Below are 23009 nucleotides of genomic sequence, written 5' to 3'. Positions count from 1 at the left end.
GATTTGACTTGGGGCTCTGTTACATGTTACGAGCAGAAGTGTGCAAAATACAATTTTCGCGGCACTAAGCATTCGAAAGGTATCGCAGCCAAGAGGAATTACAATACTTTAGTCGTTTTATGCCATGGAAACCGGAGTTAACGGCTTATTTGCAGACAAAAACAGCTTACCTGTTCTTTTGACAATTTCATCAACGATGTAATCAGTCTTCCACGTGAGTTCCGGTGGAGTTCGTATGGTAAACATGTCACGTGGTTCGTCTATGATGGGAGTTAACTCTTCTTCATCTACATTTGATCCAATAGCGATCACGTATCTATCGGTACCATAGTCCCTGAGCGCCTGGGATGGTGACGTAAGATAGAGCTCACTCCCAGAAGTTAGGAAGATGATCACTTTGGAGACGTCGGGTCTGGAGTTTTCTAGAAGAGAGGCAGAAAACTGCAAAGCCCTAGCAATATCCCTCCTACCATTTACCCTTCGTGCATTGCCTACTCTTGTTGCGATAGCAGCCTCATCTTGCGGCGACGAGAATCGAACAACTTCTACGGGAGTGTCTCCGTAACTGACAACAGCAACTCGCGATTTATCAGTGGACAAGTTGAGCGATTCCACCATGGATTTGATGAAGTTTTTCTGTCTGTCATAAACATTTTGATCAACAGTCAAGGAGGAGTCCATTGAGAAAACGATGTCTGCGACGAAGTTATTGTAAATTACAGGTTCTGAAAAGGAAAAGCGTATGAAAACATAATGGCAACTCCTTGTGGCATTTTCTCAGATCATGTTTAGATCAGAAAAAAAAGTATTTTGACAAAGTAAGAGTTCTTTGGGTCCGCGTATAGTATCTATATATCTTTTGCCTGTTCAGCTGAGAAGCCTTTTGAGCAGTCCTAATAATACTACTTAAAGTTCCTTCTCACCGGTGTCATTTTCTACTTTTAGTTGGACAGACGGGAGTTCAACCAATAGATCTTTTTATATCGAGTTTTATCATTATTACTACTTAAGTTTTTACCGCATTGAATTTGTAAACTTTCATTTCAGACGAGCATTTCGATTTGCAGAAACGTGTAGCTTGAATGACTTTGTGCTTATTCAAGTGTTGATTAATATGTTGGTTGTTAATTTCTCTCATAGCACGTGTGCAGGTGGGAGACCTAATTCATTGCCATTGATAAAGATTACCACCGTAACTGATTTGGAAATACGGACGACCTTTTTATACTTACTTTCTGGCTTTTGAGAGACGATCTTCGTTATTTCATCCGATTTTCTGCGCAGGTCGGAAAATGACGATGCATTGTAGACATATTTTGGCTCCTTTACAATCGCAGTTAGTTTATTGAAATTTGGTCTTCTACCTACAGCAATGACAAGTAAGTCTGCATTGTTCTCGAAAATACGTTTCGCTGAGACGTACAAGTCTCTTGATGAAGGGTGTGTCCTTCCAGAAGTCAACAAGATGACATTTCGACGGACAGAAGGCCTTGCCTCTGACAGCAGTTTACCAGCATCTTCTAAAGCTAAATCTATTCGGCGTCGCCCACCAATGCGTTGGGCACGGTTGACGAGGTTTTCAAAAGAGGAAAATGACTTGTAGCCATCGAACTTGATCACACGTGATGGAATATATCCATATGTTATGACAGAAGCTCTAGATTGACCCGAAGGAACTTTCAGGGAGCGTGCCATGGTTTTGACAGCTTCCTTTTCGTACTGGTAGTCGCTCTGTGCCACCTCAGAAGACGAGTCCATGACGAATACAACATCTGTTTCAATCATGCCATCTGTAGTAAAGGAAAAAAGAGCACCTAAGACACTGAGTATGACCAAGACCGGTGAATAAAAAATACTTATAAAAGCTCTGATAAAGAAAGTCTGAATTTCAGTCATTTGCTGTTGTAATATTGAAACCTTTGGGGATCCCCTTAGAGACCCCTGAGTGACTTGCACGGGCACTCCGAAAACGGGTAACCATGTGCGTTGTGTTGTTGAACTTGGGAGTTGGCGGGCATGTTAAAAAAGCTCGTTAATAGTTGTCGAGTTTATGCGTGATTGAATGATATTACAACATTTGCCATGAAAACTTCGTGAACATAAAATAAATTCGGTTACAATCGAAAAATACTGTGTTTAACAGTTTTTCGTCTGTCTCAATTCTTCATGGAAAATATGCGGGCGTCAGTGGTTGGCCTAATAAAAATTTGTATCCATTGTACCATGCATTTCCTGTTTTGGGTTATGGGTTCCAACAAATTATTTTCAGTTCTTGTTTCAAGAATTTTCTCACCAGAAGATATTTCATCACTTTAATGGCAGCCTGTTTCATCATTAGAGAGCTTTAGATTCGAGTGCGAGAACGAGTACGAGTACGAGTTTTAGCCGCGCGAGATCTGGCACTAGTATCTCGTACTCGTAGTCGTGCTGACGAAAATTGTAACTTTAGATTATAAACAAATGTATCGATCCGAGTGCGAGGGTTTTACTGTAACAATCTCGCTATGTTTAGCCAAAAGAAGCATCCGTTTATCCTAGAAGCATCCGTTTACCTCCTTGGCGATTTATGAAATCACAACGATGAGAAGGCAAGATCCTTACAAGCAGTATGAAAGGATTGACGATGTTTTTGACGTGGTTGACACTTTCCTGACTTTCCTCAATTCGTAGCGATGGCGAAACGAGAACTTTTTATTTGGAAAGGAAACCACATCACAACAATTCACTGTTTATATCTCTCATGCATGGTTAAAATTCAAAGGGTGAAAGTGCTTTTTAAGGCCCTGGCATTATGTTGTTTACGTGTGTAGACCTCAGAATTTCGTGAAAATAGGTCGACCAAGAAGTATCAAAAACGAATGGAATCAGGGTTTGAAATTCGATAAAACCTCTGTCTACGGCTTTAAGTTTGCTTTTGCTGACTTAGAAAAAGACTAGGGTAAGTTTAAAATACAAAATACTCACCTTTCGAAACTCGTTCTCTGGAGGACGACTTCTGGTCAAAATCTCGTTGTCGACGAGCGGCGGACGACGAGTTTCCTGCTCCCATGACAGTGTCACGGAGAGCTACGCATGCGCAATGTGAGCACGCTAGTAAACTCGTACTCGTGCTCGTTCTAGTACACGAATCTAAAGCTCTCTAAGGTAATACCAGCTAGAGCCGTGTGACTTACCGATGGTTCGTTTGACGATTTGATACGCCAGTTGCCGGTCAATCGACGTCAGACTCTGGAACATTTGCACGAGGAATACATTCTTTGCGTCTTGAACAATTTGTTTTAGATCTAGTGGTACGACATCTTTACCGATTCCTAACACAAAAGCATCTACACCGAGCCTTTGAAGGGTTTTACCGTACGAATCAAGAGGTCGTACTCCAGTTTCCTGATAATAAATGACGCAAATCAATAAATTATGTCGTTTTTAGGTCAATACGAGCACTATTACAGATGAAATGTGAAAGTGGAAAGAAATAGCAACATTTTCCCTGGTCGTTGCATTAAAAAAAGATATAAATATAAATACTTAAATTGAAGCTCCCCCTTAGGGGCTTTTCAGCCACAATGTAAACTAACTAAGTGCTTAAAAATCCCCACTGGTAGGAAGCAGACCAATGGGCTATTTACAGAGCGCAGCCGAGGAGTTGAACCAGGGGCGACCGAGAACAAATTCAGTGAGTGGCAGGGTGGAGGACTTGAACCCAGGCCACTGGATTACAAGTCCAACACCCTAACCACTCAGCCACGTACGCCTTAACGATTAAATGATTTAATCTCATCAAGATTTGAACGTCACCCTTTACGGATCACTTGCAGAAAGCTTAGGGTGACATAGGGGTTTGAAAAGGGGTGGAAGGGTCTCAGATCGGTGAGATTTTTCTAGATTTTTTTCTCTGTTTCAGGTAAATGTCAATTGAATGAAGCTGAGTTGCCTCATTAAAGTATTAGTTTACCCACAGAAAGCATCGCAGTTTTATACTCATTGAACTCCTGGAGAGCAACAGCGCAACATAGCACGGACCAGTTCTCACTAGTAACCTCTTTTAGCTTGTAAGTTCTGTAGGATATCAATATTTTGGGTGGTGTCTTTGCGAATGATTAGAACATCTTTACGTTTTAGCTCCGCAGCTCTAGTCGTAAAATTTTAGACTGATTTGTCGGTTTGCGTAAACAAACAGTTCATGACTCTAGACAGCTCGTTTGACCGAGAAGAGGGAAACTGAGAACTCTGTTTCATTGCGAGACTTCCATGCCACATAACAACATTCGTTATTTATTTACCTCAATCTGTTTTCCGGCAGCAACAAGAAGAATGATTTTAGGAACAGTCGGCCTAGAATTTTGCATGATCCGAACTGCTTCTTGAAGGGCGCGGTCCAATCTCCTTCCTCCTCTCATTGGTTGTACTGAGTCTATTTCTCTTAGCTGTGCTTCGCTATTCATGTTGTTATCAAGCCCGTACAACACCCGAGGTCTATTGCCATAAGTTAGAAAGGATATGCGAGATTTGGATGAAAAAGAATCCATAGTTTTGATCAAATTTTTCACAAGGTCTTTCTGTTTTTCATAGTTGTTGTTTGAAATGTCTGATGACGAATCCACCATGAAAAGTACATCCGCCCCTGGGAAGTCAGCTGGTAGTTCTGAGTCTGGCAAAACATATCCATAAAAAAACCTTCGCAAAATTTAACTGAGCAAGCGAGAAAAAAAAAAAAACTATGAAACATTTATTCAAGAACAGAAATGAGGATTCTCATAGCCGAAAAGGTATTAAAAGCAATAACTCAGCAAGATTAGTTGTCCCTCGCAACAAGATGATTTTGCAAGTACACACAAAACTTGATGTAGATGTGGTTGGGTCTGACACTGAGCCATCAATTGATATCTACTTAAACAGAAAATCAACACAAAGTTTGAAATAGATTGCTGTGTGCTCGGAGAGGCACTAAGGACCCTTTTTCGAATACATATAATTTCAGAACGATGAGGTTGGGTGCTGGTTAAATTTTTGACCGAGAGTTTTTTGCTTTCTAGTGAGGCAAGGCACTCCATTCCCTTAGTTATCTTATCTACCTGAATGTTTGCTGAGGGTTTGAGCCACAGGCAACGCTCTTTGCGAGAGATCGTCGAAAGAGGGAACTGATATAAGAAAAGTCTCGTTTTTCACAATCGGTAGAAGCTGAATTGTATCTGGTTTGTTTCCTATGGTGACAACGTACACCTTAAAACCATGGTCATGTAGTGGTTGGGCTGCCAATCTCAGGGACTGGTCTGGTGACAGACGACCTGCTGTAAGAAGTACCACGATTTTTGGAACTAATTGCCTGGTGTCTTTCAGCTGCCTGGAAGCGTAGTCCAGGGCATAGTCAATACGTCCAGACCCTGTCATAATAGAATATTAAGTTTTCGTAATCCTCGTTAAAAGTAGAGGCTAAATGACTTTTTGTAAAACGGACGTACCAGCACAATGGTGAGAGGTTTTATGTACTCAGCTCGTACCTGACGAGATGAGCTGTCCCGCGGCAGATTTTACTGAGATTGATCCAGACTAGTTTTACAGGCCTCACTTAACGAGCCCTTATAGTCATTTTAGAATATTTGGTCATATCATCGCCACCTTTGAGATGTCAAGATAAAAATTCAATAGCTTTTATCTGTCCCTGAAAAATTCATTCACTGCCAGATTTCAAAGAACAGGAGTCCAAAGAAACGATTTTCCGTAACAACAGACCCAGATCAGTCACATACTGTGGCTTCGTAAGGAATAACAAATAGATGTCAATGTGTTTATGAGACAGCTTAAAGGTACGAAAAATCAGTTTCGTTAGGCAAAACTATCTTACCGCCAATATAAGAAGCGCTATCCACAGCACGGTTGAAAGTTTGTAGTGTTTCATAACTGTCGTACTCAGCTATAAGGGTCGTAGTGTAACCGTAGGTCAGAACTGCTGCTCGCGTTCCACCTGTGGATAATCTCAAGTAACTTGCCAAGGACTCGACAAAATCTTTTTCTTTCTCGTAGTCTGCACGCGAAACATCGGCGGAGGAGTCCATTATAAAGAGTACGTCAGCCATAAAGTCACGTGGAATATGTGGATCTGAAGTGATAAAGAACGAGTGTGAACGCTCCCCTCTGTAGTTTATATCAAACATGTATTTATATATCGTTTCGGTAAAGCGTTTGGAAACGGTTGATAAAATGGCGATAGAACTTCATCGAATGAGCAACGTTTATCGAGTAATTGGAGGTGCTTTACATAATTCAGGTTTAACAATCACGGTAAGGTAAAGGTACGTCATTAATTTAAAACCACTGTTGAAATATCACATTGATTCCATTGTAACAAAAATTAGTAAGATTATCGGGTTAATTGCAAAGTTACGCCATTTTGTACCCCGACTTGTACTATTGAACATCTATAAGTCATTAATTCCTCCTTTTTTAACTTATGGTCTTGCTGCCTGGGGTTAGGCATACAAGACTTATCTTAACAAAATACTAAATCTTCAGAAAAGAGTGCTTCGTTTATCATACTTTGCCGAATGGCATGACCATGCAATTCCTCTTTTTTTTCGAAGCTAATGCGCTTCCAATAACTTTTCTTTTACTATGAGTCCGTATCAACCTTAATGCACGATATCAATAATGGTAAAGCCCCAGCAAACATGTTAAATTTATTTCAGAAAGCGTCTAATATCCACTCATACCATACACGATCTTCTACGTCTGGCAAGTTTTATGTTAAATATTCTAGACTTGAAATGCAAAACAATTCTTTTTCTCGGCTCGGAGTTAAAGTGTGGAATGGGATACCAAGCTACATAACCAATCTCCCAGAGAAAGCTTTCAAAAAAGATCTCCGCAAATTGTTACTTGATATATTAGTAAAGGAGGATGAATATATTGAAATCCCCATGATTATTAAAAAAGTAGGATCATAGAAACGCGTGCTGAGGGTCCCATTTTACGTCTGTTTTCCTTTTACAACTCCTTGTCTTTATACATTGTTCGTCCGTAAGTGCTGTGTTAATTTGATCTCCCAATTTCTGTGTTTTATTTATCTCTAGTTGCAATCTACAAGGTTTTTTTCTATTAACATAGGTTTGCCTTATTTATTATTATTCTTCCATAACTTGTTATTTTAATCACGTTCTTGTTTTGCTTCGCCGCGACTAGCTTCTTAGCTATTTGCGGGGCAAACCATTTTAATCATGTATTTTTGAATAAGAATTTTCAATTATGTATGTCTGTAATCATCATATTGAAAACAAAACCTCATTAAATTATCAATATGATAATGAATGATACTTTCTTAGCTTCGACAATCAAAATTTCGCAAAAATATGTCTGTAATCAGAATAAAAATAAAATTTGTTGTTTGTTGTTGTTGTTGACTAAGTTTTTACGTTAAATAATAACAATAATAATAATAATAATACTAAATAAATAAAACAACAACAAAGACGAGAAAGCAACAACAGCAAAAGAGACCCATCATAGTCACGTTTGGGTTTTTCCATTTTTTCCATTGGGACTAGAAGGTTAGCTTTCTCGATTGAGTACTACAACTATCTCTAGATTATTATATGGTAGAATTAGGGATGATGCAATTTCGCTATCAATAGAAAACAAACCTTTTTTATTTACCTGTTCTCTCAGCAATCGCTTTCGAAATTGAACAGGCCCGTGGCACAAGATTATCAAACGAAGAAACGCTGAAAATGTCCTCCGGCCTATGAACAGCAGGGAGAAATTCTTCCTTATCATAGTTTTTACCTATGGCTACGACAAACGCTTCATTTCCAGCATTACGTAGTGTCTTGAGGGATTGCTTCAACGAAGAGGCATCCTGTATTAGAGGCTGTCCCCCTGTCAAAATAACAACAATCCTTTTAAAGCTAGGTGCAACTGTTTTTAATAATTGTTCTGCAACGTCGATTGCTAGGTGTAACCTTCGACGTCCACCAAAGTATTGCGACTTATCCACTGCTTGCTCAAATGAGGACAAATCTTTGTAAATATCGGTGGACCGCTGCTGCGATGGAAATGAGCCATATGTGATGATCGCCGCTTGAGAGCTGTCTTGACAAACGTTAAGAGATTTAGCCACAGATTTCACAAATTCCTTTTGGCTTCTGAAATCCAAGCTTCCGATCAATGATGTCGTGTCCACGAGGAAGACTACGGTGGCTTGGAACGTCTTGATCACGCAGAGATCAGCGTCTTGAAAAATTGTTGAGTAAAAGGCAACCGTTGGCTTTAATTATACGGTACATTTCTGATAAAGCATAAACTTTGAAGGAGATGGTACTCAAAAAAGGGTCTATGACGGGGAAAAGGACCATTAAATGAAACAAAACAGTCACAAGACAAAAAACAGGTAAACACTCTGTGGAAACTTCACATTTTTTGCAAGAAAAAGAATGAAGTCAGAGAAACCTTGTGCCAAACACTTAAAGACAAGCCTAGTTCAGAATGCAGGTTTTATAGTTTTCCTTTTACAAGGAAAGCTGATTTATACCTCGACGGAGTTATTATGGGTTACCTTAGGGCACTTGAAACGTGGAAAAATGAGATCAAGTTAGTGGGGGTGAAGAAAAGAAAACTTCAAACTGATTACAGATAAATGAACTATTCACCATTTCTGTCTACAACTGCTGTGGCAATTGTTCTAGCTTTAGGCTTCAAACTCTGGAAAGAGCTAGCTGCAAATATGTCTTTGGGGTCTTCAACTATATCTCTAAGTTCCTTTGGATCTGGGTTATTGCCTATAGCAACGACATAAACCTTGTCACTCAGGTCTCTCACGGCTTTTGACGCATCCAGTAGAGATTTTACCCTCGGGTCATCAGGCTGTCTTCCTGCTGTTAACAAAATGACCCATCGAGGGATACAACGCTTTGCTTCGCTTAACAAATGGCCTGCATCGTCTAAAGCGAGGTCCATTCTCTTAGTCCCTCCCACGTACGATGCTTTGTTGATGACGTCGTCGAAGACTTTCAGCGAGTCGTAGCCGTCATATTTGAATAAGACGTTAGATCTTTGACCGTAAGTTATGACCGCAGCACGCGACTTTCCACGCGCGACATTCAAGTATCTGGCAAACTCCTTGACGAAGGATTTTTCGTCAGTGTATTCATCCCGTGTGACGTCGTTGGATGAGTCCAAGATGAAGACAATATCAGAAATAATGTCTGTAACTGATCCAGCTGAAATTAGTAGTACATACTTCTTTAGCCAATCTGGAATTCTGAATTGCTCTCAAAAAAAAGGTACAGAAGTGAATTATTGTACGCAATTTATTGCATGCTTTTTCGGCATGTGCAGTTTTTTTTTTAAGAAGAACCACGAGTGTTCTTCACATATCACGATATCCCCTCTAAAAATCCACAAGAGAGAATTATCTCTCTTGAGCTCATCCTGACATAAAATAATTCAGAAGTATCACCGTTATAGGATTGAAAAAGCCAAAGACAAACATTTAAGTTGCTGCGTTTACCACTGTTTATCAGTGCCACATTTGTGGATGGTCTGTCTCAACTGAATTCAAACTAAGAAGTCGAGGGAGGCTTATTACTGACGAAGGGCTAACGCTCGAAAGGTCAGCTTTTGTAATCGTTACGGTGGCCAATTTACCATTTCAACTTTGTTGATATATCCAAATTATTTCGTTACCCCCACCGACGCAGCCCCAAACAGTTTCTTTCGAAACTATCAGCCTTTATTCATTATTACTGAAGGACCTTGCAACAGCATAGGTAGACCTGAGAGCGGAATACAAAGAAACAGGCATATAGATAAGGAGGTAAGACAAAATTAGCCAGTAGCCAAATACATTTACATAACTCACTTGACGTTTCCACGATAATCTGTCCAACCGTCGCTTGCCGAGGCACCAAGTCGTCAAAGGACGTCATCCGGAAAATTTGTGCAGGCTGCTGTACCACAGGCCGTAGCTCAGAGATGTTGGGCTCCCGGCCTATCGCCACAACATAATTGTAAACTCCTCTGTCTAGAAGAGGAATTGCTGCTTCACCGGGTGTTTTGCTGCCAGACTCCTGAACTTGCTTTCCGGAGGTCAACAATACAACTATCTTCCTAACCTCTGGCCTGGCGTTGGCCATCATCTGGGATGCTTTGTCAAGAGCTTGGTCTATTCGTCTGTTGCGTCCGACAAAAGGCGCTTTTTCCACTGCGCTTTCAAAGTCTGCTCGCGGTCGTTTGATGTCAAAGTCGACTACCTCAGACGCTGCATTGCCGTAAGTTATGAGGGCTGCGCGCGAGTTGTTTGGCGAAACATTAAGGTACGTTGCCAGATACTTGACAAAATCTTTCTCTTTTCTATAGTTTTGTGAAGACACAGAAGAAGAGGAATCCATAATGAAAATTACATCTGCTATGACATTCAGAATTGGTGTAGGAGTTGGCTCCTCTACATCTGTAAGAAAGAAGTATGAAATTATCATAAAACGCGTTAAAATTAGTTTTACCCTTATTTTGCAATAAAAACCCTCGTATTACAAAAACACAAATGCATAGTATGCTATCCTATTGGTAACATTATAACGTGGCAATATTACTGCTGGGGAAGTTGTTTATTCTGATCACTTGTACGTTTCGAAGTCAGTTAAAATGTTGATCGCACCAAGGTTCAATGCTACTAATTTGCCTTTATAGCTATTGACTAGAGCATTTTATCCTTACACTCTTTGGTTCTGTTCGCGTAACTGATTTAGTTCCTTGTCTATCATGTCCTTATTTGGAAAGAGAAAACGGTTCAAACTTTGTTGATCTTTGAATCTTTTAATCTCTATACCCAAGGTCATTACAAAGTTTACAAAGTTTGTCCGGCTCTGTTAAAATTCGATTGTGTTTGCACAGTGCTAACCTTCAATAAGCATTTCGTTGCCTCAACTCGAGTAAAATGAGCAAAAAAGTTAGAGGAATCACTCGTTTCGTGATTTAGAGCATTTCGTATACCAAAACGATTCACAAACCAATCATATTGCGAGTTATGGTTGAATATAATGGACAAAACCACTTACCAAAAGAAGAAATTATATGTTGCGAAAATGACTTCTGTATTCCGGGAAGATCGACGAATGACTGTATTTCGAAGATGTCTGGTTCCTTGCTAAGAACCAAATAGTCTTTTAAGTCTGGCAAAACACCAATGGTAACCACGAATGACCTCACCCCGTAACGTTCCAGTTGTCTACTTACTTCTCTAAGGGGTGTGCCTGAATCTCGCCTCCCGGAGGTAATTAGTACCGTTACCTTAGGAATGGCTGGTCGTGCCCTGGAAAGCAGCCGAGCTGCATCTGTCAGTGCCCTATCGACTCGCCGTCCACCGCGCAAATACTGCGCCGTATCTACTACGTTTTTGAACTGTCCCAGTGTCTTGTGACTGTCGAAGTTCGTAACCCGCGTCGTTGTGCCACTGTATACCACTAAACTGGCCCTCGTGGCTCGTTCTCCGAAGTTCAAAGCCTGGGCTACCGCTTTAACAAATTCCTTTTGCCTGCGGAAGTTTACGACACCCACACTAGAGGACGCATCAACAAGGAAAACAACATCTGCTATAAAACTGGGTCCTGAAACTTAATAAAGAAACACTAGGTTATCCAAGTTCAGTTGATACATAGTTAGTTCACACATGATATATATTTTGTTTCCTCAAGTTGCCAGGGCGGATCTCAGACGTTATTCAAGGAGAATTACATGACTGAATGCCACAAGAGAAGCACTTTCTCCTAAACCATGTACTGTAAGAGTACCATACTAATGATCCCACTTTTCCAAATGGACTGTGTTTGCGAGCTGTAAGTGTAATCTGCTACTGGAAGTCGAGGGCGTTCTTTACTTTCCTATTTTCTTTCTCTCTGAAGTCAGTAGAGGCAATGGGAAAGATGAAGATGGTGCTTCGATAGGGTACGGCGAACATTTTAATTAAGATGGGATACCATTCTTTAGGGAAAGAGGATATTCCCATAAGATGCTTAGATTGAAAACAATATATTTTACCTAACCGTAATACTGAGAGTGCGATAATGATGTTTAATGTACTAAATTCCCTTAAGTCATCATGACAGACTGGTTGTTAGGCCCCAGCTCACTCAATAGCGACTACTTCTTAATAACGCTTGGTGATACTGAGGTATCGCGTATCGATGATATAAATTTTAAGGTTATTTGTGTTTCTAACCTTGTAAAAGGCTCACGTGTCTCCCAACAAAATGAATTTCAGATTGTAAATCCATGAACGAAGGTAACTCTCTGATGTCACCAGAACTGTTCACCAGTCCCCCGATTTGGCTATCGTCCACTGAGGAACCAATGGCAACAACGTATATTCGCGCACCTATCATTTTAACCCTTTTGCTGGCGCTTTTCAACTGGTCAAGTGTACCCGAATGAGGGCCTGAAGTAAATAGTATCACCGCCCTGGGTGCCACCTCGTTATGATTTTTAAACATGCGGACTGCCATCAACAAGGCCTTGTCCATCAATCGTTTTCCTTTTATTTGACTGGTTCTGATCATTGCATTTATAAAATTGTTGACATCTGTAGAGTCCTTAAATTGCACAGTTGGACGACTGAAGTTGCCGTAGGTTACCACACTTGCGCGTACCCCCCTTTCAGAAACTTTGAAGGCCTTTGCCAAGGAAATCACAAACTCTCTCTGTCGCTTGAAATCATTCGATTCTACTTCTTCAGAAGAGTCCATAAGGAAGACAACAGCAGCATCTTTACTCAGCGGAGTCGAGAAGTCTGCAAAATTAATCGGAAAATGGTTTGTGAGGAACGTAATGAACCCTAATTATGAGGTTCATTCTCTTGTCAGCAATAAGGATGAAAAATCTAAATTTATTTAGCACTTAAGGGCTGTATGAATAGTTAAAGCGCAAATTTACATTTCGAACGTTGTTCCCCGTTATTACCGTTATTACGGGCGGGGAGAAAACCTCCTGTCGGCTCACGAAAAGCCGGTCAGTTTGCAACTAGACTAATCATAATGACCTATCCTGATTTTCAAGTGATTCGAATTGTTCATTCATTGCCTGGTATATCGATTAAATTTTCTACCCAGGCTAAGATTTCAAAATCCTGTCTATTTTGTGTATACGAAGTGTTGACGAGTAACTGACTAACAGCTTTTTTCAGCCTCACCTGATTTCACTCTAATGTAACTAGCTGCAGGTGGAAGGTACGGCTCCAAGCTTTTGTAAGACTTGTCAACGATGAGATTATCATTTTCAACAATGTATCTTAACGTTGAAAAATCTACTCGATCGCCAATAGCGATTGTGAAGATGCTGACGCCTTGGTCACGAAGAGCCTTGACAGGGAGCCTTAGGTTGGTGCCAACATCTGCCATTTGTCCACCATGGGCGAGAATGAGCAGAATCTTGGGGACAAGGGGTCTAGCCTGCAAAAACGTTTGGTTAGCCAGCCACAGTGCTCTATCTATTCGTTTTTGGCCTCCAACGTAAGGAAGTGAATCGATTGACTGATTCATTGCCGCGTTAGTTGTTTGCCTCCCAAATGGTATGGACAGCCGTGCCGTGTTTCCATATGGGATGACACTTGCTCGAACGTAACGAGGTGATATCCTAAATTGGTTGACAATTGTTTGCAAAAACTTCAGTTGGTCCCCATACGTTGCTCTAGGTATACCTGAAGACGAATCTACCAGGAATATCATATCGGCTGTGATCTCCAAGGGTGGAATTGCATCTGATAAAAAAAAAACAAAAAAAAACAAATAACGCAATAGATTGGCTCGCGCGGGAAAACCACAAAAAAGATTCTGTAATTTTACTTTTCCTTTTTTTTCCGAGTCAAAACATGAAACTCACATTTTATCGAAAGAAAACTGACATTTTTTCATCTTTTTTTCACCGCTGTCACTCATTTTTCGGCAACCGCAACAAAAAATTTCGCCGTACAAGTGCACCGAGGCAGGACGGGTTTTTCCGGACCGGCTCACGTCAACCCGTCCAGCCCTGCACACGTCCGTTTTCACTAAGATTTTCTATGGGATTGCGCAAGCGGGGCTGGACGGATCATTTAATAGTTCAATTACATCCTCAGGTAAGCCCCTCCCCGTTTGAAAGCCTTAGAAGTTAATGAGTCCACCGGAAGCTAATTAGGGCGTAACAGCATTATTTAATTTCCATTTCCTCTCCCCGAAAAAGTGAAAAAAGGGTAAATTGAAGTAAACTTACCATAGGTGTCTATTCGATTTACAATACGATAAGTCTGTTTGAGCAGTAGTTCAAAAGAAGCTACAGTAAATACGTCTTCTTGTCTCCTCGCTAGGAGCCTGAGTTCTCTACGGTCGACGTGAGTGCCAATCCCTATGACGTAAACGTGAACGCCTAAGTCATGAAGCGGTCGGACGGCTACATCCAGCGGTTTCGCGTCATAATCGTCGGTCTGCTTTCCGTCGGTGAGGACAAAAGCGATTCTGGGCACGGCTGGACGAGATTTGGAGAACACCCTTAGGGCCATTGCCAGTGCTTTATCGATCCGCGTTCTTTTTCCCAAAAACTCCAGGCGGTCTATAGCAGTGTTAATACTTTGCGAATCGTTGAATGCGTCAAAATCGAAGATGAGTTTTGGGTCGTCGCTATATATGATCGTGCTGATTCTGGCCTCAGTTGGCGACACTTGAAACACATTAGTGAGATCTTTGACAAACTGTTTTTCGCGGTTGTAGTCATCGGCTCCGATGCTTCCTGACGAGTCCATTATGAACACAACGTCGGCTTTGTTTCTGACAGAAGGTGTTCCTTTGTCTGACATAAAACGAAGCAAATAAGTTTGTTCATTTATTTTATTTATTTATTTTTGTTTATTTGATATAAAAGGAGTTACATATACATTAATATAATATAACAGAAGATTTAGCATGTGGCGAGGAAACCCGTAGGAAAACCATGAGGCTTATGCGAGCTACAGGCTCCTCATATTTTACAAAAGTGAGGTATCAGTTTTTTTGGTGTGATTCAAGTACAAAATAGTTTAGGTTAGTATGGAACACCCACATAAAACAACGACAACAATAGCAGGCACTCAAACAAACATATACTTGAGCAGTTTGAGAAAAGTAAGGAAGAGTAAGAAGGGATTCAACTTGGGTTAGGTTAGGAGTAATGTTTGCAATTTAAACTTAAACAGGGAAAGTGTGTCAACATTTTGAATTTCTGTTTTCAGAGAAGTGAAAAATTTAGGTCCTTGGAAACATAACGAATCGGCAAATGAAGGTCAGCTCACCGCTACGAGAAACGAGAAGCTTACTAGCCTGTGACGTTAAATTAAAAATGGCGTGGTATTTTAGGTCGGGATATACCTTAATTTAGTTTCCCTTCCTAACACATCTCCTATTTGAAGAGTAAGCAAACCTTTTTATGAGGACGAGTTTACACTCAGTTTATTCGTGTGAACCAATCAGATATGTTCCGAGACAATCAGTGAATTGAAAGCTCCCTCGATCTTACTGTTTTGGCGGACTTGATTTAATACCCCAGTTAGATCTCTGATTATTCATTTTCATTGTACATCAAGCCCAATCAATTCATTTTCTCCGGTAGTGGAACTGAAACACTTTTTCCTTTTGTAGAAGGTGAGTCTTAACTTATGTCCATCCGACTTCAGTATGTGATCAACATGTAATCTCCCAGAAATGATCAACATGTATCTTCTCCCTGTAATATCCATACAGTAACCAGTAAACAGGTTATGAGAATACTCAAACCTATCAGTTCGAAGTTGTTCTCTTGATCTAACACCAAATTCTCGTAACTAATTTATAAGGAAATGTGCAGCAGCTAGAGGGGAGAATTAACAATCAGATCGTGGAAGTTTTTTTAAGGATTAACACTCAAATTCCCAGTTGTAACTCTCCCTTATAGCTGCTTTGCACTTTCATTCAAGGGTGTAATATCACAATATCAGTCTCAAGTTGATTAGTTTGTTTACAATTATTACCTCATTTCTTTAATAATACATTGATATTATGGTGAGAAATTATCAGCTCATCACCTCCAGTTTAAATTAGTGTTTGCTCACCTGGATCAAGGCATGCATACTTGCATCCATCAAGACAGCACTTTTGCTTTCCAGAGCAATCAGAGTCGCAGGTGCACTCGTCCCATACGAAGGCCGGGCAGTCAGTTCGCCTCCTAATTGCTGGGCATCTTCCTTCTCTTATACCTTCAACATGTCGTGAAAATTGTACACCTTATGAGTATATCATATGATGAGTTGAGAATTATTGTTTATTTTGTAATTAACCTGATTTTCTAACGGAAAACTCAAGAAAAAAAAAAACTACTTATAAAACCCAGTTTCAACACAGGGTTCGACTTCTTGGAGGTGACGTGTGTTCAAAAACAGTGCACTGGAAAGCGTAGACATTAGGCTTTTGAATTTGTTTTTCAGTCAAGATGTGCTTCTCCAGAAGAGCCTTTTCGGCTGATTTTCGCTGCGATCTCATCTGAATTATTTGCAGATACCTTTAGGCCTGCATGATTATCGTAAAGGAGTAAGGCTTGTTAATGGAGGGTGCTTGTACAATTCGACAGCACGAGGATTGGAAGGCGGTAATTGTAATTTTTTCTCTCTACCACCTTGTGCTTTCCACTTTTTTTTTACGCGAAAATACGCAAACGCTATTCAGCGCAAGACTGAGTAACGGCAAGGAATGAAGTTGTTTGACTATAAGATATTTTGCTATATGGAAAGATTGATTTGGTAGCGTAACGATACGTAGTGAGAAAAATCTTTTACATTTTTATGATTATATATGGCACACAAATTGGAAGTCAATTTTTAGCTGGCTACCTTGAAAGGCCCGACAAATGTTGCATGGTATCAATTATGATTGGTCCAAATGTCGCCTGTGTAGTTTGTACATTTTCGCACACCTAATCCGGGCAATGACGGTCAAGCATTCTTGATTTACAGAATTAAAGTCTTGTTGTTCTTGTAGGTAATGGGACGCGTGGTATAACTTGAGGCGTAGACACCGGAGTGATGAGGTCTTTTCTCCTCTATTGATGTAGAATTTCAGCCCAATTAGCGCGGTGAGATCTCATCGGAAAGTAAGTTTTCACATGGAAAAGTTTAGTTGGTTTTATTAAATAATGAACTCCTTTTGGGAACTTTCTTGCCCGTCACCGAGATCTTACTTTTTACATGAAGAAACTTGCAGTGATGATAACGTACTGAACGAACGCACTTGGAGGTTACTCTTTAAACCCCATGAGTGACTAGTCGCCAATTTCAATCTCCTCTTAATCACTCCTGAGTCAAACATCAAGGTCACGAGAATAAAGGAAATTGTCACAAAGAATTAAAATTATAAAACAAAATCTCCTTGTCAGTGCTTTAGGGAATGTTTGAGAGAACTGTAGGAAGAATATGTATACTTATTTTAGGGTATAAAGGCTTGCTAACTGTGGGATGAAGATTGACTTAAAAAACTCCGTACGTGACATTAGAGCGAGAATATATCGCGTGTGGGTGATTACGTGGTCGGTGGCTTTGAAGAACGAAACGAGTCAAATGCCAGATATACAGTTACACAAATAGTAGCTGGATACTCTGCAGATTAACCGGATTTACGGATTATGATGTCTTTAAGTTGCGTCTCAAATCCAGTGGATTAACTAAAAAAATAAAACGTTTTTCTGATCGGAGTTGAATTTGAAAAGTAATTATCGAGCAAGCCTATTATTTATCGAATTAAGACTATCATTATCAAAAAAAATTATAAAATGAAATACAGAAACGGTTGGCAGTTGAAATGAAACCATGGATATTGTCTGCAACTATAGCCGATCGACTCTTTTCCATTTCAGAGGAAATTTTTCTTGTTATATAATGTCAAAATTATTAGCCACCTAAAAAGGCTATTCATCGGCCATATTTAAAATCCTCAAAGTGATACCAACCGCCAATGTCTGAAGATGTCAACTAGATACGGGAACTGTGTATCAATTTAAACCCTGATTGCACATCATGCTCATCGCACATGCTACACTTCCTCTAATTTAACTTTAGACGCAATAAATCAGACAAATTTATGTTCGTATGTCAGAGGAGAGGTAGACAGACAGAGCACCACTTACGCTGTTGCCCTTGTGTGATCCTGATCTTGATAAAAATCAACAGCAACGTTCCCACAACGACGGATGATGTCTTCATCACTGTGATACTCTGTTTACATTAAAACGACATCTATGTCTCTAGAAAAGCGTCGTTGGCCTTGAAACGTGTTCGACTCAAGAATCGTGAGTCCTTCTCTGCGTTACAGGATCTAAGTTTGTTGTCTATAAAAGGCTGAGCGCAAAAATCGTCGCTGGTGTGAAATATTTCACTTCACCCCGGGTGGTAGTGGGTTGAAAATGCCACATGTTACGTGCGGAGTAAATTTCTTTCTCCAGCGATTCAACAGATCTTTGATTTTAAACAGACATTAAGATGAAATGGGATTGCGCAAAGAGGATTCGGAACTCCTAATTAATTAGACCCACCAGGAGTGTGTTGTAAGTCCGATAAGCAATACAAAGCTTAAAAGTGCTAACCGCACGAAAGAACGTTAAAGGCGGCAAACTCGTGATGATCTTCGTTTACACAACGGATTGTGATATTTAATAGCTTTGGCCGGAAACAGTGGGAGTAGTAAGAGAGAATATCAAATGCTCAAAAGCTTTTTTTTTTTTTACTGACATGACCTTGGCTTTGAAGCAGAGAAAAATTGAGAATTTAACTTGGATACTCAAACAAAGAAAATTATCTAGCGTTCTATGTGACTGAATTGCGGATCAGTTACCTGAAGATGGGAAAAATTGGCACCTAGTCATGTCACCAAGTCAAGTACAGTTTAATTTTCACCTTGTGATGTCATAAGAATTTGTATCTCATACATTTGTGAACGAAAACAAACTGACGACATCTCAGTTTCCACAAACTTCACTAACAGAGATGAATCTCTGAGATAAGGCAAGCGGATAATTTTTTACTGCCTCTCAAATGTGAGAAGGTCTTGAGAACTGCTCAGCCAACTCCTTGCTTAAAGAGAAAATATAAGCGACCGGATATAGTACGATAAAATACAACAGAAAGGCATACAGCACAGAAATATTTTGAATTATTTTAATTCAACTTTAATGCTTTTAGCCATTAACTTTTTTTAACATTCATTCGGTGAGAAGATGGGAGGGGGGGGGGGGCTACCCTGAAGGAGATGGACGTCAGAAATTCTTCTTCTTCTCCAAATAGGGCTCTAATGGAAATATTTGAGGCACTAGTCATGAAAAAGTATTTTTCTAAAAATACAAAAAGATAAGATCAGGTTCCGATTAGGTTCCGTGCATAAAGAGTCTCGTGGCAATGAGCCTCTGATTCTGCAGAAATAGAATAACTGTTCCTTAGAAGTTCTCATGGATCCTCCGTAAGCTTCTTAAACAAATAGGGTTTTTTTTCCAAAATATCAATAAGATACCAAAATACGCGTTTCTCCTCCATGAGCGACGAGCACACCCTTAATCTTTGTACGAAAATTTAGCAAAAAAATATTTCATAATGTTAAACACTTTTTTTAACTTCCGGTTTTAGTAGGGCCGTGAGAATATTCCTGAAAAGGTGGATCATATGGCGAATTCTAAACCATTACAGAAGCAAACAAGTTTACTATGTCAATTCCCTTCTAGTCCAAAAACCGGATTTACGCGACACACATCTCCTTTTACCGTAACTTGATTCAGCAGGCCTGCTTTGGACCTTTTACAGGAGAAAGTTTCATTAATTTTTTTCATTTACATAAAATGTATGTGACGCGAATTTTCTGGAAGCTCTTTTCCAAGCCAAATTAAACTATTAATACGAATAAACCACGTCGGTTTCAGATTTGGTCCCATGCCGACTTAAGAATTTGTCCAACAAATTGGACTGAATCAGGGACGGGATTAGACTATGGAGGCCTTTCAGATTTTCTAAGAATACACTCAGCAATAGAGTCTCCCCTTTTTTGCATTGGTTTTACTATCCTACAAAATCATCAAACAAACAAAACCTTTGGACTGTAGATGTTGCCTGACTTTTCGTCCGTTCTTGGGCCGTTGCACGGCAGAGACTTAGATTGAAATCTCGTGTATCGTACACAGAAAAAAATATTGATCAACAGGAAATCCCCTCAGATTATTCGGGCGGGATTATTTTGAGCTTAATTTCATTTTTCGGATTAAGTCACAGACACGAGCACGCTGTTCATGGAGGTGAAAGCTCGATGATTTTCAGTTAAGTAGTAAAACAGAGGTAGTAACAGAAGTTTCATACTTTCATCTACTAGAGTATTTTTTTTATTATTATTATTTTCTATTTTTTTTTTTGAACCAAACACATGCTAACCCAAGGAAAGATGGATTAACTGGCGGGAGCGTTACTGTTATACAGATGGGCAGGGAACCAAATAATTTCCTCTAAGACATAAGGCGAGGGGATTCCTGGCATACAGTTGAAATTTGCTCTGGAAATTTTCACGTTTAACCTTTTCAATTTGTATATTTTGGGAAATAAACTCAACTTAATCCTCCTTTTGAGGGGGAAGTATCGAAGATATTTGATTTTCGTTTTTCATAACTTCGAAATAGGTTAATCTCCAACACTCTCCACAGCAACCTGGTGTTACGTGCGAGACACGGGAATATTTTCGCGAGGAACGCGAGACTCTTCGCGAAACGAAATCTCTCCAGGGGGTCAGAAGGTCAGTCACGAGAGAAACGACGAACAACTCGAGTTTGCGAGAGATGTCTCTCGAGTATCGAGACTTCTCGAGGGGATAACGCAAGATACAACTAGCATCACGTAGCTGACGATTCACGATTTCAGCTTTTACTCACATGGAAAAAAAACAAATTTTACATTTATGAGAATCTAATATACATAACCATGGACAGAGTTATATATTTATTCCAAGCTCAAAACATTATTGAATCTGATGGCTGGAGTAGAGTATAAAAGAAGAAAAAAAACAACTCGAACGTTAGATTAAAACAGAATATTCTTTCTGGAAACACGAAGCTGAAGAAACTTTTACATATATCAGCATCTAATCCATCACAACCTTGATGAATGGCATACACCACTCTGCTAATACAGGCGTCAGAATGAATGCTGGGATAGTCTCACCCTGCACTGGGTACCTACAGACGCTTGTTTGCGATGCCTCGATCTGTTGTTGTTGAGTCTGGAAAAGCTTCGCAAATTTTTCAGAAAGTTTATGTTTACAAACCTTCTTTCGCTCCTTAAAAGGCCAAAGACAACATGTAAAACTCAACCGAAAGTTATTTAAATTTTATGACAACCTTTCATCGGTATTTACATTTGACCGTAAAACTTTTTGTTAATGACGTTTCAGTTCTATCGGAGTTGTATCAGGGATTTCTTGATGTGCAGCCCCGCCTGTTTTCATACAGTCACGCATATTCACACGATAACAAAAGTTTTTCGTAAAATGGATTAAAAACGATCGAAAATTGAAAACAAGCATCTCTGAAAGTGGTCAATCATGAGAGGCGGTTGTTTACGAGAGATGGTCGCTTACTAGAGCGCAAGTGCAAGTGCAGCGTTAATTGAAGCTCCCCTAAAGGGGCTTTTCAGCCTCAATGTGGAAAGGTTGAGATCGGACGTCAGCATTTTAACAGGCACCTTCGGCAGCCGCTTCAGTCCATGTAGCGATCTCACCTTCCCACCCATCCCACCCAGGGGAGTGCATCCACCACACAGTAATCTCGAGCTCGTGCGTGGGAAATTAATGTCTCCTACCCCAAACCCTGCAGGAGACGGGACCTACGGCTTTACGTCTTATCCGAGACTGACGAAGCAATGCGAGTGAAGCGACTTGCCTAAGGCCACAACGTAGGGCCTCAGCCAGGACTTGAGCCCGGGCTGTCCGACCCAGAGTCCAGCGCTCTGACCACTAGAGGTTCTATTTATAGTGATTTAATTTGGAAACTTCCGATATTTTGAAAAAAAGTGGTCGTCAACTACAGGTAGTCGCAAACGGAGGTTCGACTATATATACTTTTCATTTGAGCCGCAAAAGGTTCACGTCGACTCGGGTAGAATGGAATGAGTAAGGAAACATTTAACAACTTATTACAGAATTCTGCACTAACTTGCTGAAAAGTTTCTTTCTGCCACGAATTGTAATAAAAGGCTTTCCCTAAAAATTTGTCCCTTCGGTATGTTTGCGGCCATTTTTACTTTCCCGCACAGAACAATGACCTCCTCGGCCCATCATGGAAAGGAAACGGGGTTTGCAAACATACAACTTATAGAGAATTTGCGATGCTTTTTTTTTTCTTATTTTGCCTCTCACTCAACAACAACAAAGATCAAAGACGCGCGAGCAAGCCCCAAGACTAGAGAGTAAGGAGGTGATGATTTCAAAGGATGAGATGCATCTTCATTGAAACGTAACGTTAATTTCGGGAGGCTCCCTTAATGAAGAATATCAGCAAGCGAGACACAAGTGAATTAACGTTACTCAGCCAAACTGCGACAGCGCGGGCGGTGTGGTAGTATGGCACTTGCCTTCCAGATACCTTCCTTTTTAAAATCAATCCTGTGAACTCATTTATTTCACATATCCGACTTTCACATATTCAAATTCACTTATTCATTTTTGAAGAGTTAAGCAATTTCCGAGTAGTTTGAATTACCCCTTGAATATCAAATTCACTTATTCATTTATGAAGAGTTAGGCAATTTCCGAGTAGTTTGAATTAACAAATGGTAAACACGACAGCGTACACTATTGAGTTATGGATGCACGCGGGAGGTTGCTAAGCACGAAAGAAGCGTAAGAGTCGCTCGAGGCGATAGCCGAGAGCGACTCTAGCTTCTTGAGTGCTTAGTAAACCTCCCAAGTGCATCCATAACTCAATAGTGTACGCTGTGGTGTTTACCATTTGTTTTATAACATAACATTGATACA

At 40.1% G+C, this 23009-nt stretch overlaps 1 protein-coding gene across 2 annotated transcripts in view; it reads right to left on the bottom strand.

The window, feature by feature from the left end:
• LOC111334458 (uncharacterized) overlaps positions 1-18489 on the bottom strand; it is a 44724-nt gene extending 26235 nt beyond the window's left edge. Inside the window, exons 1-15 of one of the 2 annotated variants that reach the window (XM_088740391.1) lie at positions 18139-18489; positions 16076-16219; positions 14230-14802; positions 13172-13738; positions 12206-12772; positions 11046-11600; positions 9851-10438; positions 8640-9209; positions 7648-8223; positions 5843-6097; positions 5073-5381; positions 4281-4648; positions 3174-3384; positions 1233-1790; positions 171-725 (exon numbers count right to left, since the gene is read on the bottom strand). In XM_088740391.1, coding sequence (XP_088596517.1) covers positions 171-725; positions 1233-1790; positions 3174-3384; positions 4281-4648; positions 5073-5381; positions 5843-6097; positions 7648-8223; positions 8640-9209; positions 9851-10438; positions 11046-11600; positions 12206-12772; positions 13172-13738; positions 14230-14802; positions 16076-16219; positions 18139-18214 — 6472 coding nt within the window. In that variant the 5' untranslated portion in view covers positions 18215-18489. The remainder of the gene's footprint in view (positions 1-170; positions 726-1232; positions 1791-3173; positions 3385-4280; positions 4649-5072; positions 5382-5842; positions 6098-7647; positions 8224-8639; positions 9210-9850; positions 10439-11045; positions 11601-12205; positions 12773-13171; positions 13739-14229; positions 14803-16075; positions 16220-18138) is intronic. The other variant, XM_088740392.1, reaches the window with a different exon arrangement.
• Between the last annotated feature and the right edge of the window lie 4520 nt (positions 18490-23009).

The sequence above is a fragment of the Stylophora pistillata genome, chromosome 12 (genome assembly GCF_964205215.1).
Source record: "Stylophora pistillata chromosome 12, jaStyPist1.2, whole genome shotgun sequence".
NCBI classification, from domain to species: domain Eukaryota; kingdom Metazoa; phylum Cnidaria; class Anthozoa; order Scleractinia; family Pocilloporidae; genus Stylophora; species Stylophora pistillata.
This window is presented reverse-complemented; position numbering and strand designations above follow the sequence as displayed.